Source organism: Falco naumanni, chromosome 12 (assembly GCF_017639655.2).
Source record: "Falco naumanni isolate bFalNau1 chromosome 12, bFalNau1.pat, whole genome shotgun sequence".
NCBI lineage: Eukaryota > Metazoa > Chordata > Aves > Falconiformes > Falconidae > Falco > Falco naumanni.
Genome location: NC_054065.1, coordinates 313,751 through 331,563, shown reverse-complemented (window position 1 = coordinate 331,563; position 17,813 = coordinate 313,751). Strand labels below are relative to the sequence as shown.

Below are 17,813 nucleotides of genomic sequence, written 5' to 3'. Positions count from 1 at the left end.
TGAGGGGCAGCGGTGCCTACCCTCTCCCTCTAAGGGTAGCCAGGGGCTCTGATAGCTGTGCTGAGCCAGGCACTGCAAAACTGGACTCTAGTACCGTCTTTTAGGCTACAGGAACAAATGGCAGCAGTTTCCAGAGGTAGCAGGACTGAGAAGTCAGTCACAGTATCCCTTGTGATAAATGCTTTTTAATATCAAAGCTCTGTGTGGTATGCATGGCAGGTGGAGCAGAAAGGTTTCAGTGACCCTTGAGACAGCTTGCAGAACTCGCTGCCGCTTTCAGAACCGGCAAGCTCGCACCAGGCAAGTTTCACAGCCCTCTGTCAAAACCAGCTACAAATGACATGAAAGTTGCAGCAACAGAAGCTGCCTGCTCTGATGCGTTTAGTGCATCCATGGGCGAAACAGGTCTCTTACACCTAAAGATTAATGGCCACTTTCATGGAAGCCATGGGTTAATGTAAATGTCGCCACCTTGTAAGTAAGACATAATTGCCTTGTCCTACTTCCTCAAAGCCAGGTAGGTAGCCACCTTTGATTTTTACGGTTGGAATTTTGGAATTGCCATACCCTCCTTAAGTAGATTTTTCTACAGCTGCGTGTCTTTGAGTATGTTCCTAACCACATTTGACATATCAGCTGCTGTCTTCTGTGTGGTTGCTAGCATCTTTAACGTGTACTCTATGTACGGAGAAAGCAGCTGCCAGACGGGAAGGAAGATCTCGTCGTCCTCTCATTGAAATAACTTGCACCGAGACGCCGCCCCCAATAAACTTCAGAAACACGGTGCGTTAGGATCCTGGGAGCTGCGGAGCGCGCACATCCGCAGGGCACCGGCGCTGCGCCTCGCCTGCCCGGTGCGTTAGCGGGGGCCCGCGGGCAGCGGGCGGGCCCTGCCCCGCCAGAAGGTGCCGGGGCTGGCGCGGTGCCGCGGCCCGCAGCCGCCGCTGCCCGGGACGGGGGCGCGGCACGCCACCCCCTGCGCGGCCCGGGGCCCGGCCGGTCGAGGGGCGGCCGGAGCTCACCCCGGCACCTCGGCGCGTCCCCGGTGCCGTTACCCGCTGGGAGGGCGGAGAGGCCGCCAGGGCCGTGGATCTCCCCGCCGCAGCCCCGGCCTGCCCCGGGCCCGCGGAGGCGGGGCCGGAGCGCGGCGGGCGCACGGCGCAGGCGCCTGGCCCCGGGGGGACCCGGCTCCGGGGGAAAGGGCGGGGCGGCCCGAGTCGAGCGGGGCGGCGGGCACGAAGCCGCGGCTCCTCCCCGCGCCTCGGCCCGGCCCGGCCCGGCCGGCCGGGGGTGGCTCCCGCCGGTGCTGCCCGGCGGCGCGAGGTGAGGTGAGGGGCGGCGAGGCGGAGGGCCGGGTGGTAGGTCCCGCGGGGCCGGGGCTGCGGCGGCCGTTTGAGGCGAGCCGTCGGAGCGGGCGGCCGGGGGCGGGTGGGGGCAGGCGCGGGCCGCGGCGCTGTGGGCCGCGGGCTGAACCCCGACAGCCGCCGGTACCGCGGTGCCTCGCGCTCTGCCCCGCCGGGGCCGCAGGTGAGGAGCCGGGCGGCAGCCGGTGCTCGCCGCCTCGCCCCCTTCCGTGGCTGGGCCGCGCTGCCGCCGCCGACGGGAGGTCGGGACCGTCTCCCCGCGGCGGCTCCGGCGGCGGTGCGCCAGGGCCGACGCACCCTGCGCTGCGTTCCGCCGCTCGGCGCTGGGCCTCCGCGCGGGGCTCGGGCCGCTGCCTGCCCGGCCGGCTGGGGAGCATCGGCGCCTGCGCCCTGCCGCGCCCCGCAGCCCCTCCTGCTGCGCGCCCCGTCCGTGCGGCTGGCACACGCAGGCTGGAAGGAGCCGCTCGGTGCTGCGGCCCGCCGGCAGCTCCCGCAGCGCCTGCTGCAGAGGGTGCTTTGGCTGGGCCTGGCGAAGGCTCCTCAGTCTGGGCATCGGCGCCCCTGCCCTGATCGGGATAGGGGTTTCTGGGGCTATGGGGGATACAGCGTATGTCTCGCTGGTTCCTCTGATGCATTTCTTTATGAATGTTATGGTTAAAGGTTGTTTTTAACTCGCGTAAGTCTGGTGTGATAGCTGTAGAAAAGCAGAAGGTGTACTTTCCTCTGCTAGCTTGATCCCTTTGTCTTTTCATTCTTGCAAGCTGTTTGGCTCACGTTGGGTTTATTTGCTTATTTCCTAAAGTGCAACCCTTAAGCCTTTTCAAGTAAAGAACGTCTCGGTGTGCCTTTGCCAGCATAGCTGTGTTGATGAGGATTGAGAAAAACACGGTTTCTACCTGGCCTTTCTGTGCGGGCAAAAGCCCTCGGGGGTAAGCAGGAGATGGTGCTTGTGGGAGTGCCTTTTTGCCATTAGAGCACAGCTTGTTCCTCAGCGGTGGAGGGGCTTGTCAAGTGACTGAAGTTAATTGTATTTGCAGCAGTGCACGTTTGCCCAGGTGCGGGCTATGAAGGCTGATAAAGCAGTGCTTAGAAGGGCAGGTACTCCGAGCTTTAGACTCTGCCACTCCGTCTTCAGTTCAGCTGTGTCTGTGCAGACTGTGAGTAATTCCATGTTTTGCTGGGATAAAATATGCCAGTATAGCCATGGAACCAAGCTCTTACCTTTCCTTGGGCCAGATCCATGTTAAGTTTCATTAATTTTAGATCTATTTACCTCTAAAAATATGTAACTGTTAATAGCTTGCTTGGGACCCGAGTATTTAATTGGATGAGTGGAAAGCCTATGGTACAGTTGTCTGTTACACAGCTACACAAGAATATTGTGTTGTGATTCTGAAGATGTTTACATGGAACAGTCCCCTGTTTTCTACCATATGTAATCATAGGATGCATTTAATTTCATTGAGAGGATTTGTATTCAATCCTCTGCCTCACTCTTTGTGTTAATTAAAAACATAAGTAGTAACTACTAAGAATATAAGCGATATCGACTCTTCTGAAAACATGATGGAACGGCTGTGTGGAACAAGATTCCTCTGTGTTGCTAGGAATGCATTCACCAGATAGGTTTTGAGGCAGGCTTTTTTCTTCAAGGAATATTTGCAGGCTTCAGTCAGTTTATATTTGGTAAACAGGGATCAGACAATACTGTTAGAAATGGGCTTCCAGGGTAAGGTATCCCCGGTAGATCACTGTCAAGACTTGGTTGTGCAGTAGCTGTAAGTGTACTCTCCAGCTAATTCTGTAAAATAACAGCTAGTGTAAATATTAGTGTGTGCTGAGAGGTTGATCCTGTTAAGCTTCAGGATTTTGAGGTTGCTTGAAGAACTTCTGGTGGCTTGAGAAATTTTTGTGCTGAAGAAGGTGCAAACCCAGGAATGCATGATCTCTGCTATTTGAAGCACAGGTGGCCCAACTATTGTTCATTGTCTTGGGGTTTTTTTTCCCCAGGAACTAAAATTCTCTTGCGTTGGGGCAATGCTGCATGAGTGGTATGAGGCTGCGCTGGCCAGGAGTTTGCTGGAAGCCCGTGCTCTTGGCACGTCTGGATAAGGTGTGTCGGGGGCTCCTGTGTCTGACTTCTGGTTGCTCTATCACCCTGTTACACTCAATTTGGTGTCCCTCCCTTTGGCTCGGAGGCCCCACTGGGAAGTGTGGTTGTGTTCACTGTGTGAAGCTCTGCTCCAGTGCCCCCCCTCCCTAGCTCACTGAAGCATGTAGTGTGTGATAGCCTGTGTGAGGGTTTTGGTGCGTGGCTAAGAGGACCAGGAGAGCTGGTTCCTGTTTCCCTCAGGTATGTCTAATGTAGAAGATGACTAGCTCTTTTACTTAAGGCTCGGGGGCACTTTCGGATCGTTTCTAAAGATACATGAAACATAGTAGTTACTAAGGCACTGAATGAACAGTAGGGTGATTGAATATTTCGCAAGTGACCCGCTGCTTTAAAAAAAAAAAGAACAGTGCTGTCAATATAGCAGTTAGAGCTACTGTTATGTACTAGAATAATGCAGCCGTCACATTGTAGCTATAAGTAATGTAATTCATCTCTGTTAGCAGAAGGGAACTGATAGAGTATCTATGAAATAGATACAGCCTCAGTCCTTTGCTTAACTGTTATTGGGTCTGCCTGAGCCCCATAGCAGCACTCATAGTGCTGTGCTTGTACTGGTAGCTAGAAAGGTGGTGACAACACTGCAGTATTTTGACTACAGCTGAGCAGTGCTTGCACAGCATCAAGGCTGTCTTTCCAGTCTTCCCCCTCCCCCTCCCTCCAGTAGACTGGGGATGGGCAAGATCTTGGGAGGGGATGTTGCCAGGACGGCTGACCCGAAGTGACCAATGGGGTATTCCATACCGTATAATGTCTGCTCAGATATAAAAACTAGGAGGGAGAGGGGACGTTCATTATTTATAACATTTGTCTTCTGGAGCAACTGCTATGTGTACTGGAGCCCTGCTTCCCTGGAAGTGGCCGAACATTGCCTGCTGATGGGAAGTAGAGAATAACATCTGTTGTTTTCCTTTGCTTTTGTCAGTGTGACTTTTACTATTGCTTCATTAAATGGCCTTTGTCTTGACCCACGAGGTTCTTTTTTTGTGTTTTGGTGGTGTTTTTTTTTTTTCTCATCTTATTTCCCACTCACCCACCCACCCCCTGCCCCCCCTCCTCATTCTGCTGAGGAGGGGAGTAATAGAGTGGCTTGATGGGCACCTGGTGTCCAGCCAAGGTCAAGCCACCACATTAACACACGTTACCAGACTGCAGTCACAGCTTGTTAGCCCTCTAGGATCACTGAGGAGCATTCTGGATCAGGAGCTGAAAGGGGCTCAACAGCAGTGTCATGGTCTTATCTTCCAGACATAGTGACTACAAGCACAGAATGGAGCAACGTACAGAAAAACTGGTTCTGTGGTTGTGTGGGGCTTGCCTGTGGCTCTAAATACTTGGCATACCATACAGATCTGAAAAAATAAGAGGTTTACATACCTCTAATCTGTAATTGGAGATTTCTCGGGATGTCTCACAAAACGCCTCTAAAATTTCTTAATTAAGACTTGCTTGGGGAACATGCTAAACAGAGGCAAGTGTTGCCAGTTAGTTTTGTTCAAGTCGCTTATTCAATTGATAGTGTGTATCAGGAGAGGGGATAGAAGTCTTAAGTATTTGGCACACTGTGTTAAACTGAGTCATTATATAACAAAACACAGAGGTGATGTAGTAGGAGTTGCATAGATATGAGGCTCTAATTTCCCATAATTTCACAGATGTGTTTCGAACACTGAAAAAAGAATTATTCCTGACATAAAATACTATAGCAGGAGACTTGGTTCAACACAGTTATCCTGTATCTTCTTATGCAGCATATAACTGAGAGCTGGAAAGAATGTCACATCCATTTCTTAGCATTTATGGTGCTTATGACCTGGAACGGCTACTTATGGTCGTTACTTTTATCTGATACTCCACCACCTGCGCTTTACCCAGTCTTAAGGCATGCTGTTCAGCTGACTGTAGTTGTTCAGGAGCCTGAGCATTTGCAGTTTGAGCAGGACAAGGAGAGAAAGGGTTGGCACAGGCTTGGAATTTACTTTCTCTCAGCTGCTGTGAGCGGCAACACTTTTTTTTCTGTGGGAGGGCAGCTGCTACCTCTTCGTGCTCTTGGCTGTAGAGGCTGAAGCGCTTACGTGGTCTGATCCTGCTTTTGGTCTGGGCCCTGTGTGGTGCTTTCCTTGCAGGGAGCATGCTCCATTCGATGATCCAGCCTGTTTTCATTTGACTTAGACGGTCTTTTGTAGATGGACCAAGGCAAAAGCATACAGTCTTTCCTCTGCCGCCTTGTTCTGCAGTGCTGCTGCAGAAATAGAAGGTGATGAAGACCTGCCAGATACCACGGCAAGTCTCAGCCTGTGACTGCCCCCATGCTGGACCTCTTGCTCTCGAAAGCTGCCACTTCCCAGCCGATGACGTGGTTGGCAAGGTGAAGGTTTGTGTGGCGCGGCACGAGTCCTTCCCGCATCCGGACTCTGCACTGCTTGGCCCAGCCCGGGCCTCCTCCGCAGCCCTGCGAGCAGCTGGGGCTGGCCTGCGGCCGGCGGCACCACAGGCCCTTCTGTGGGGTGTCGCCCCATGGCCTGTGGCGCTTTGTAGGGAAGGGTAAGGGCGGGCTCATCCAGCAGCCGACATTACCCAGATGGGTGGGCAGTGGGCTCGGTGAGGGCCTCCCTCTCCTGGGGCAGCGCTGGTACCCGCGGCGGCTGCTGGGCTGAGGGCAGGCATGGCGTGCCCTGGGCTCGCCCCTGGCTCCAGCCCTGCCCGAGGAAGCAGGGCCGCTCTGCCTGTGGGTCCGTAGGGTGCCTTGCTGAGAGGGGCCGCCGGCGGGGGGGAGGGGCCTGGTGGCCGGGAGAGGAGCCGTTTGGCTTGGCGATGAACTGGGGCTACTGGGGCTACTCCGAAACCTGCGTGAGGCAGCAGGGCAGGACACAGAGCGGGAGCGCTGGCAGCTGCATCTTCTCAGCCAGGCGTCGTTGCCTAAAGTTTTCAGGCAAAACAAAAATCGGAATAATGCAGCATAGTGCTCCCAGGATCTCTAAGGCTTGGGAAGTCTGTTGTTTGTAAGGAACATCTTTTGGTCGCGGGAGCGTAGGCCTGGTTCTCCTCTCTTGACATTTCAGTTTTGTACTTGCTCAGTTAACTCCAAGGGAGTTGGAATTTATGACATTAGTTGTGAATGCTGATCCAGGCCCAAGAGCTTGGGTTTATCCTTGTAACTTTTTGTTGCCTTTTGTAGTTTTTATGAGCCTACGTACGTAAAGCCCATGCTTAACTCTTAAGTAGAACTGAAAAATTTGTAGCACGGCTAAAGCCATGTTTCTGTCCATTTGGGGTTTTTTCCTCATGTACTTATTGAAAGTTTGCAGAAATATTTAAATGTGTTCTCTAAGAAAAGTGACTAAAGTTGATTGACTTGTAATCATAAGACTGATAGTATATCCATTCATTGTGTGCTTAGGAGAAGTTGGGGAATGTTTTTCTTTTTGTCTGCTATTCAGTCTTAAGTTAGTTTGATTTCCAGTTATTTGAAAGTAGTCATCTGCCTGTTGCAATGCTTCCAAAAGAAGCTGGCTGATAAAGCAGGTGTGGATTTTTGGTGATTTTGTTTTTCTGCTTTGACATCAAGAAATTACACATAAAGAAGTGTAACTGGGGAGCTGCAGGTGACTGAATTGAGCTTTCTCAGGAGGTTAATTCTGGATTTTTTTGGAAATGCTGTTCTAAACAATTAGCTTAGTTGAAAAATTCTGAGCATTAAAGCTACATTGTTCTCTTGGAAACTGGTAGGGATTCTACTGTCAGTGTGAATATGGGAGAGGAATATGAAGATATTGCCATGGTAGAGTGGAAGTAGCAAACAGTTACTGGAGTCCTGCCAGTCCTCTGACAGGATTAACAGTATTTTGTGATACAGAATTATCATATATGAGTTGGAATTAGTGAACCCGTTTGTGTTGGGTGTTGCGTGAAAAGACACTATGGTGCTGCACCATGGAGGATTCTCAGTGAAGATGATTTATAACAAGAGGGTAGGATGAGACAAAGGAAGTGCATTTTTTTCTCCCGATCTTGGAGCAGGGTTTCTAAGCTAGCCTTGTAAGTGAAAGTTCTTGGAAGATTTCTTACCAGTGACTTTTTTCTGAGTAAAAGCCCTGCTTTGCACATATGGAGGTGTTGTCTTTCAGAGTTCTGAAAAGTCTGAAAGCACTGAATCTTTTTGTGTGGTATTTAAAAGCTAAGGGACAGATCATTAGCTGCAAATTAATGTTGCTCCATTACAACCAATGGAGCACTGCAAATTGACTCTGGGGAGGGATGCTAACAATCTTCTTCCCCAGTCTCATGTGTATGGGCTTAAAGGCAGAAACAACTTTATTCTGAGGGGCTTTTCTCAAAAAAAAAAAAAAAAAAGACAGGGGAAAAAAAAAAGGCAGTTATTCTTGCTCTTTATTCCATCAGCTCCAGAATGTGAATGTCAGCTGGCTAAATGCCCAGGACTAAACACAGTGCTCTAAACATGGTCTCACAAGTGGTTTGTAATGGAAAAGAGAGAACAAAAACTTTTTGGACTTTTAAATGGTTCTCTTACTTTTTTTGCATCCAAAATGATGTCTTTGGCTCCTACTTTGTTATATACAAATCCATGCTTTCCAGTAATTACCTCTAGGGCTCTTTGACCCCGATTTTGCTGAAACACACTTCCAACATGAAAATAACCCAAACTATTAAAAGTTTTCCTTTCACACATGATGCCTATTACATATGCTGACATTCCCTTTTTTAACCTCCCTGCAGATCAGTAGCCTTGTTTTCCTCTTAATCCTTTGCTGAATAGTTTCTCTTAATGGATGATGCTTTCTGAGCATGTGCCAAAACGTGTATTTAAATAAATTTGAGAATGACTGTGTGGAAAGCAATGGAAATGCCTGACTGACTTGACTGTGTTCCTCACTGAGCTTACTGGTTCAGGTGAAGACTCGGAGCTGTTGAGCACGAGAGGATGGCAGAAGGCAGGTCTGAATGAGTGATCAGAGCAGCACATTGAGTCAGTGCATGGAGAAATCTTCTTTATAGAAGAGTACCCTCTTTCATCTTCTCTTCCTGTCCTGCAGATGCCTCATGAGGTGCTTAAGGCAAAAGCCAAATCGTCTGGCATGGGGTGGTTTCTCCTGTATGGAGCAGTGGACAGAATTGCCAGTTGTTGCTTTCCAGCTGAACCGGTGCCCCTCAGCCAATGTTGTAAGGTGCTGCCTTTTGCTTAAGCTTCATGCTGATTCTGTAAGTGACCCTTGTCATAACTTTTAAATTAGGAATTTTAAATAAGGCCCAGACTGAGGTCTGGGGTCTGCCTGCTGCTGGTTTTGGATCTGCTTGTGTGGGAAACTGCTCACCACTTTTTGCAAAGAAGTTAACTTTTGAAACTGAACTTGTCTCTTTTAACCTTTGCAAAAATAAACATGCATCTTTTTGCCAGCTGGGGCCATGGCATGCTTTATGATGCATAACTTGCTGAGACTGTAATTTCTTAGGAAAACAGATACTGGCAACTATGAGATGCCAACACTCAGTAAATTGTTGTAATAAGCTATTTTAGCTACAGCTGGGGATTTAAAAAATAGTAATTTTTTTCAGAATGTTCACGGTAGTTAATGCAAGATGAAAAATCATAATTTGAACCTTTGAATAGCTTGGGAGAAGGAAGCCGGGCTTCGTGCAGTGTGTTTGGTAAGTGCCACACCTGTTTGTTTTGCCTGTCCAGGAACCTTCAGGGTGCTCTAGATTACTTAGCTTGTGTCTGCCTGTGCACCACAGTATAACCCCAACTTTGTACCTAGGCTTTACTAGCATCTATTTAGAGACAGCATTGAAGTTGACAGGAGTTCAGTAGTTTTGTGAGGTGTGAGTAGAAAATGTGAATTTTCAGTCCTGTGATGCTTAGTGCTAGTAGTTTGAACCTGATTGACTTGAATAGTAGCTGTAGTAAAACTCATGTCCTGAAGTGTTTCTCTGAATGTGTGTTAGACAATTGCTGCTTTGTAAACTGCTTTTAAATAATTGAAATTTTAGAAAATGATCTTTGAGTCATAAGTAAACTTTTCCACTAGTATGTTGGACTTGTAAAACTGTTAGGTCAATTACACATGTGGGTCACGAGTCTTAATGGCCACTCTCCTGTGTCCCAGAAAGATGCTATCCTTGCCTGCTGTGTGAGAAATAGACTGTGGCTCTATTTCAAAGTGTGGGCTAGAATCCAGGAACTTTTAATACAATAAAAACACTGACTAAGAGATACTGCACAGCAGCAATGTTTGAGTCTTACCAACTTGTAATGAGGAGTTATGCAGAAAGTCTCAGTTCTAACTTGTGTCAGTGGTCTTCATTTTTGTGTAGTATACACTTTGCAAACTGCATTGCTTGGGCTGATTTGATCAGAGGAAAAAATGAAGACTCACTATCAAGTGAGAAGTTAGCTTTCCTTTGGTTAATTCAGACTTTCTGTTTAGTGCCGCCATAAAAATTCTTAATTCACGTTTGTTGCACTGATAAATGCACAGTTCGTCCATTTTGGCAGGAATTCCCTACAGAGATATTCTCAGCATTTGTTTTGTAGAATGTCTCTTAAAGTATTTAAACTTTTTTTTTCTGGAAGGTATGATCTGTCAAGATAAATCGTTGGCTTGTTATGCTGCAGATTCATTTTTTGATGTCTCTATGAAAAACATTATTTCATCCCTTGGTATTTCATGATTGACTGGGCATATGTCAGCTATCGCTTATAGTGTATTTCCCATATGGTTAACAGCAGCTCTGGGAGCCAAAGAAGTTAGCTCTCTCCTGCATGTCTTGTTCCTTGCTAAAGAAGTACACTAGCATGTGCATGCCCTTTTGGCAGATGTACTAGGTATCTTTGCTGCTGGTAGTCTTCTGTTTGCCATGCCATAGTCTAGACTCCAAAGCCATTGTATTTTCTACCCCACAGTGAGCTGGAAGCATTTTTTTTTTTTTTCTAGTGTCATAGCCTGGGGGGCTATGGAATGCTTTACTGGATTCTGGTGCATTAAAAGGACAATGAATTTAAGAAAAGTAGATCATAGGTTCAGTTTGTGCTCAGTAAGCTTTCCATTCGGTAAGGTGTTTATATTATGTATAGTTTTAGCTTTGAATGGTCAGTCAGTTTTTCTCTGTTCTTGCTTTTCCTAATTGATGCACCTTGTTAAACGAGCAGTAATGCAGCACAGGCCAAGAAATGGCATTTACCTCTTGAAACTATTGCAAAGGTCCTGACAGAAATAAAATACCAAGTCTAGTGACTTGCAGGTTGCATACACTGTCCCTGACATCTGTAAAACCACATTTAGTCTGAGTGTACCATCTCCAAAGAAAGCTAAGTCATGTAGAGTTTTGGGAAAGTTCATTGTGTATGATGCCTGTAGGGTGACTCTTCCAGTGTTTTATGGAATCCCTTGCTTTTAATTCATCCGCTGTCTAACATAGAAATATACTCATTGTCAGTTTAAAGCTTCTTGTCTCAAGCTTGCCAGCTTTTAATTGAAGGCAATGTTGTTATTTACTTGGCTACTTAAAGCCATTTCTAGGCTAGCATCTTTTCTTTGCCTTTCAGTCACTAACCCCAGCAAGGTCTTAGACCTTCCTCTTTCAGATCCAGTTCAGCAAAGTACCTGGAGTCAGTGCCACACTAGTGTGTTGAGTCCTTGGATCTTTGTTGTGAGTGTGTAGGCTAACTCCAAATTGCACATAAGGTGATTGTCATTTAAATGCTAGACCTCCCAAGGCTACACATAAATGTCTTTTGCTGTTGGAAAGTGGCAAAGTTGTTATTTCCAGGGCCAGTCTCCTAAGTTCCAGCCTTGGTGGTCGTGAAATGGCCAATTAAACTGTTACTGTTCCAGGCCTGAATATGATACGGTGTTGTTAGTGTAATTTGTATGTAGGTGTGAAATGTGCGAGTACAAGGATAGGTATGTTTCTGTGTAAATGTACACATCTGAGGAGACTGGAGAGAGATGCTTTTTTGTGGCATGCTGCTAAGAACCATGGCAGCTGTTTAAAGGTGCTCATGGGCTTGGGATGCATTTCCGATCAAGAGAGCAGAAGCCATCAGAAGTTCACTGAACATGCAGGCTTCAAACAAGTAGCTATTGCTGCTGAATTCTGTGGTGCTGGTAGCATGGAGTAGTCGGTGTTTGGTCTACAAAGAAGCAGTGGCAGAAAGCTTAAACGAGGGGTCCTCAAACTACGGCTGGATACGGCCCCCCAGGGTCCTCAATCCGGCCCCCGGTATTTACAGACACACACACCCCCCTGCCGGGGGTTGTGGGGGGAAACCAAGCAGCCGCAGATGGCTGCCTGCCACTTCATCCGCGCGCAGGCCCCCTGGTTAAAAAGTTTGAGGACCCCTGGCTTAAACTAACACTAACAGGATGGGCAAAGCATGGAAGGCAAAATGGGATTGCAGAGTGATTTAGATGTTTTTAAAGCTGGATTACAGTTTGGGTGCCAAACAGTAGAATCCCTGGACAGGAGATGGACCACTGCAGTTATATTTGGACAAATATAACTTTCATCTGATGGGGAGAAAGGGGTGGGGGAGGAACATGGTTCTTACCCTTCCAGCTAAGAATAAATGTGGGAAACATGAGCTGAATGCAGTCAGACTGGCAGCTGACAGCAGCTGTTTCTGCTACACTTCAGGCTGTAAAGGCAGTGAAAGAGCTTTGGTCCTGCTTGAACCCATAGTGGCATTAGGAAGCTCAGCTGATAGTAATAGCTGCTCTGGGCTAGTGAAGGAGGGGATGGGAAGGGTGGACTAGCAGTCCCTCTAGGCTTATGCTGTCTGGGCTGTCAAGGGGTATTCAGCATCAAATGCCAGCAGATTACTTGGGGTGAGAGGGGCAATGGCCTCAGCAGGGTCTTTCTGGGCAGCTCCAGATGTCCTGTGTGCAGGCTCTGGGGAAATAATGGAGTATGCTTAATTTCTGTCTTTCAGAGAAAGCTGGTAACAGCTCCTTGCTGGGTATTGTTCCTGTTCACCTTCTCCAGTAGGGCTGGGATGGGGCTTTGCAAGTAGGAGAAGACACAGGGCAGTGATCCTGCCCACATGAGGTCATGGTCCACTGACTGTGAAAGACTGCTGTTTATTTCCTCCTTGGTTTGCCTTTCGGTGCTATGGTTTTGGAAGGAATGCAGAATGGGGAAGAAATAAGTTTTAGGGGTGGATTCAGTTCCCCTTAGCTCGGTCACAGCAGGTCAAGCTGCTAGAGAGATTTGTGACTCCTCAGAGACATGGGTTTGTGTTTGTGCAAGGGATACTTCATTGCTGATGTACAGAAGAATAAGTGAACTTGTTGGTGTTTATTTTAAGAGTGGTTGATAGATTTTGGAGGTGTTTTTCACGTTGCTGAATTTATACATAGAAGCTGTGTAAAAATAACTGGCACCAGATGTAGAACCAATAAAATAATGTCATGTTAAGTCTTGAAACTGTGGTATGTAACCACAAGAATTATTTTTACCCATTGTCAGCTTTCTCTTTGTCTGCAGAAAGAGAATGATGGAATTTGTTTGCTGTTAATTTAACTTTTCATTTGTAAAAGGACCAAGTGAACTTGTATCCCAGTATGCTTAGTCCTGGTTCCCTATAAACAATGATTGCCAGTGTTTGTTGCTAGCAAGTCATGGGAATCTTCTGGTACCAGTGTGTCAGATGACAAGGTATTTCCTAGGTTTAATTCTTGCTGACTCCTACCTCACTTTCTGGGCTTGATTGGATTTGGTCCAGATCAGAAAGAACAAAAGAGAGACTAACAAACTCTTTATCTGACCTATGTACACAATGTAACCCCCCAATACAGTAAACATGTGGAGTTGCCAATGCATTTTACTTCAGAGCTGTCTGCAGTTGTCAGCACTTTGAGTCAGTTTCACCATTTCGATAAACGAGGCTTACTTTCTTCTAAAACACTTATTTTGAAACATTTTGTCCCAGGAGAGAGAAAACAAATTGTTTACACAAGCAAACTAGTAGTGGAGAATTAAACACCCACACTTCCTTCTTCAGGAGTTCCCCTGCTAGCAGTTTCTATGAACTCATAAATCCAGCAACGAAAGAGAAGCTTTTAATAGTAATCAAATGGGGCTTGATGCGACTGCTGATGCTGTTGAGCAAGCAGAGAATGGTGATGATGATGTTCCCTGTACCACTGGAGGATCAAAAATAGGTTGGACAGGAAAGGGAAAACTGCTCATCCCAAAATCTAGGGAGGGGGAGAACCTTCTTTCTTCCTTGCCTGGATGGTGACAGCCTAGGAGAGGCTTTAAGCCTTTCTCTTTACTGTAAGAGCCAGTTGGTGACTATTGGACCAATATCTCCCTCTTTCTAGATGGGAGTGTATATGTCCTGGTCTTTTGAGGGACTTGATGAAGGAAGCAGGTAGGTGAGTGTTGTGGTGTAATCCCAGCTGTTAATTAAGTACCACACAGCCACTTGCTCACTCCCCCCTCACCCAAAGCAGTGGGGAGGAGAGTTGGAAAGGAATGTAAAACTCAAGGGTTGAGTTAAGAACAATTTAATAATTGAAATAGTTATAATGAAAAGGTGGAAGAAATAATAAAATCCAGAGGGAAAAGAAGAAAGGGATATGTGGTGCACAGTGCAGCTGCTCACCGCTTGCTGACCAATGCCCAGCCAGTCCCCAAGCAATGTTCTTTCTGCCTGGCCAACCCCCCAGGTATATATACCAGTCATGATATCCCATGGTATGTAATACCTCTTTGGCTAGTTCGAGTCAGCTAACCTGGCTGTGCCCCTGCAGTCTTTTCGCTCACAAGGCCTGAGGAACTGGAAAGTCTCATATCAGAGCCAAAACTCAGCACTGTACTAACTCCTAAACTTAACTCCATTCCAGCTGAAACCAGGACAGTGAGTTACTGAGGTGATGATCTTGGACCACCTTCTTAAATAAAATGTGATGTTGGAAGAAGGAGTAGGGCTGAGAAGGCTGCTCAAACCTGTATAAAATCCCAGATCTTGGAGACGTCATGTAATATGAAATACATTTGTATTTCCATTATGCAGCTGGCTAGGGAGAAAGATGTAGGAAAGGAGAAAAGTTAGCAGGAAGTAGACAATAGTGAAAACTGCAAAATGTGAAGAGAATTGGGATGGCAGATGGAAAACTTACAGGTATAGGGAAGAAAGCTGGCAGTCATGGGATTTCATCCCCAGGGGTTAAGCTGCAAGGGTGAGGGCAAGATGAGTGTAGGGGCTGGCCAGGATAAGCAGAGTGAGAGGAGAGAGCTAGTGATGGACAGCCTGATGGAAAAAGGGAACAGGGCCAGGAAAGTAGCAGTGACCTTTGCATTGTTGATGAATTGCAAGTCAGCAGTGACAGAAGTTGCTGGAGGTACCAGAGATGGTTATCAGAGGGAAAAGTTAAAGGGAGAGGTCAGAGGGAACAGTGGTCCTCTGAAGGAGGATCAAGAACGGCAACATGAGGACAGGAAGGATGACCTGTGTTTACATCACTTCGAAGTTACACAGATTGAGACCCAAGCCAGGAAGCTTGCTTGAGGCTAACATTGTCACTCCCATGGTGTATATATAAAAAACAGGAAGAGGAGTGGAATTAACTTGGAACAGATATTTCAACAGCCTTCAGCTCTGAGTTTCCTGGGTTTTATTGGCATATGTTGTAACATTTTTGGTTTCACTATTTAATTTTTTATATAAAAAAATAGGATGGAAGAAGAAATAAAAAAATAGTGTTTATCAGAATAGTATGCCATGTTTGGGTTCTCATTTATTTGCTGGAAGTGTATTTAGAAACTACATTGTGGATTCTAAATATTTGAGTACCTGGAACTCCCTTGTCCCTCAAGAAAACACCTCCCAGTGAATTCCCCCCAGTCACTAAATAAGTAGTAGTTTGGTTATGTGAAAAAAAAGTAATTAATATTTCGAAGCATAATTGGTCAAAGTTGTAGGTGAATCTTACCATAATACGTTCACTCTTAATAACAAGTCTTATAGTCTTGATCCTTATGGGATGTATACAAGTGTCTCATGATTTTGAGGATTTAAACTTCATTCCCAATTTTTTCCAAATAAGTCAAGTATGGGCCAAAACCTTGTGTTATGTTACCTACAGACTTTGCTCTGAAGAACTGTTGGATTGCCCTATTTATGCCTCGCCGCTGCCCCCAACTAGGTCCTCAGATAGGCAAGAAGTAAAGACTGTTCAAATAGTTGGTTTTCTCCCTGGGATCTTGTGTAGTTGGTTTGTTTGTTGGTTGTTTTTGGTTTTTTTTTTTACTGCTAGTAACATTATGAAATAAGTCTAAGCATTGAGAACGATGTGCTTTGGGATTTGTCCTTGCTCTATTAACAGACTTGTATGACAGTGAGCTGACTCACGGACACTGCTCCATCTGTTTTTCCCAATGTGTATAATCATTGTGGTTCAGGAACAAATTATACGCTCTGAACTTGATGGTAGCTTTCCCTCTCAATAATACAGGTTAGCAGTGCTGTGTTTTAGTAGTGCAGAAGGTGTGAAATCTCCAGTGGGGCTAACCCAGTTCGTCAGTCTGTCTCTCTAAAGCCAAGACAAACAATGATGCAAGCTACTTACATTGAGTAGCTTACCTGTTCATTGCTAGTGGATCCTAACTGGGTTAGGTCAGTGAAAACTCTCTGGTGTAGGCATTGGTATGTTGCTGTCCAGTATGTTTACATGGGAGGTCTTTGTATGGAGAGCAGTGAGTTTGGTTTAATTAAGTGGAAGACTTTCTTGCCGTCTTTTCTGTGCACAGAACAAAGTAAATGGATCAAGACATGAGCACTGTTCTTTTAAAGATTTTTCTAATGAAAATATTTTCTTAATTGAGAAATATGGTTTTTACTTGGTACTCAGCTTCATGGTTTGCTGTGTTTGTGCACTGATTCCACAAGAACAGTTGGTAACAGCTTTGGAAGTGTGCTATAAAAAGCAGTGCTTAAAGCAATCAATAACGCTGTGCAAAAACAAGCAGTGAGCACTGTGAATGAAGAAGCAACCTGTAATGTCTGTAATGTGTAGCCGTTTAAAATGAACGGCACAACTACAAAAACGTGTCTGCATGTGATTTCCTCATATAGGCTGTTTGATTAAATTAACCTCTTGGTCAGAAAGCAATAGTGGAAACGTAGCTAATGACATGCAGATACAGTTATTCTTGAACAAAAAGCAGATCCACAACTGCATAGCTTGAGTTGGCTCCAGTTAGTCACTTGGTGCTGACCTGGTGTAATTCAGTATGTAGGAAGCTTTGCACTCTTAAACAGGCATGTTGAAAATGGTTCCTTTCAATTTCAATCCAGAAATTTCAGTGGCTTTACACTAGCTGACCCAGACACTTAATCTGCTTATTTTAAGATGGAAAAATAAAGTGCAATTGCTCTAACTTTTTTCCATTTATTTAAACTTGGTTAAATGTTTGCATATCACTAGGTGAGGTGCCATTTTTTTGTACGTGTTTTCCAGTAGTAGATAAATAATAGTTGTGGTTTGTTTAGTCAGGTTGTCCCTGTAGAAAATGGACATCCAAAATCTTCTTGCTCCTGCTGATACATAGCTCCAATACCACATTAAATTGTTTGCTTGGAGTTCAGAGCTTTCTGCACCTGGAGATATTTTAAAACCCAGCCTATGTGTTTGTATACCCAGGTGGGTGTCACTTGCTAATAAATACAAAGCTAGAAGTCATATTATTTAAGCTGATATGATGCTTTTTGATTTTCTGCTTTCTGTTGGGTTATGCAAATGTAGTAATTCCCCTGTGATGAAAAGTAAAAACAGGTTTTGGAAGGGTGGGGGGCTCCCACCTCTATGAGAAACTGAGAAAGAAATAATGATTTTCCCGTGATAACTTCTTCTTGCAAAAAGAGCCAAAAAAGAGGTTTTCAAAATGAAGCAATCTGGGACATGAGGTCTTATGCTTGATTTTATTACTTGTTGTCTATTAGATAGGAATTCAAGAAAATATTCCAGTGGTGAATGGGAGCATACACACTTTTGTGAAGTGTTGGCAAAAAACTGGAGATTAGGGGCTTCCAGAGGTCAGCCAGCCCAGCCCTCCTCCCAGTCAAGTCAGGGTGCTTGTGACCTTGGCCCACTCAGTTTTCAGTATCTCCAAAGGTGGAGACACCTGTGCCTCTCTAGGGCCCTGTTCCAGTGTTTGAACACACTGGTGGTGAAAATCTTTTTTTTTTTTTTTTTTTTTTCTTCTCTTTACATTGAGAGCTTCCTGTGTTCCACTTTGTCCTTTGTCTCTTGTCC

General features: G+C 46.0%; 1 protein-coding gene across 7 annotated transcripts in view; it reads left to right on the top strand.

Annotated features, from left to right (window-relative positions):
• Positions 1-1,200: 1,200 nt before the first annotated feature.
• The window catches only part of RIN2 (Ras and Rab interactor 2), an 85,052-nt gene continuing 68,439 nt past the window's right edge, over positions 1,201-17,813 (top strand). For 2 of the 7 annotated variants that reach the window (XM_040612235.1, XM_040612242.1), the window contains exon 1: positions 3,380-3,477. In XM_040612235.1, coding sequence (XP_040468169.1) covers positions 3,409-3,477 — 69 coding nt within the window. In that variant the 5' untranslated portion in view covers positions 3,380-3,408. Of the gene's footprint in view, positions 1,324-3,379; positions 3,478-17,813 lie in introns of those variants that run through there. The other 5 variants (XM_040612237.1, XM_040612244.1, XM_040612238.1 and 2 more) reach the window with 5 other exon arrangements.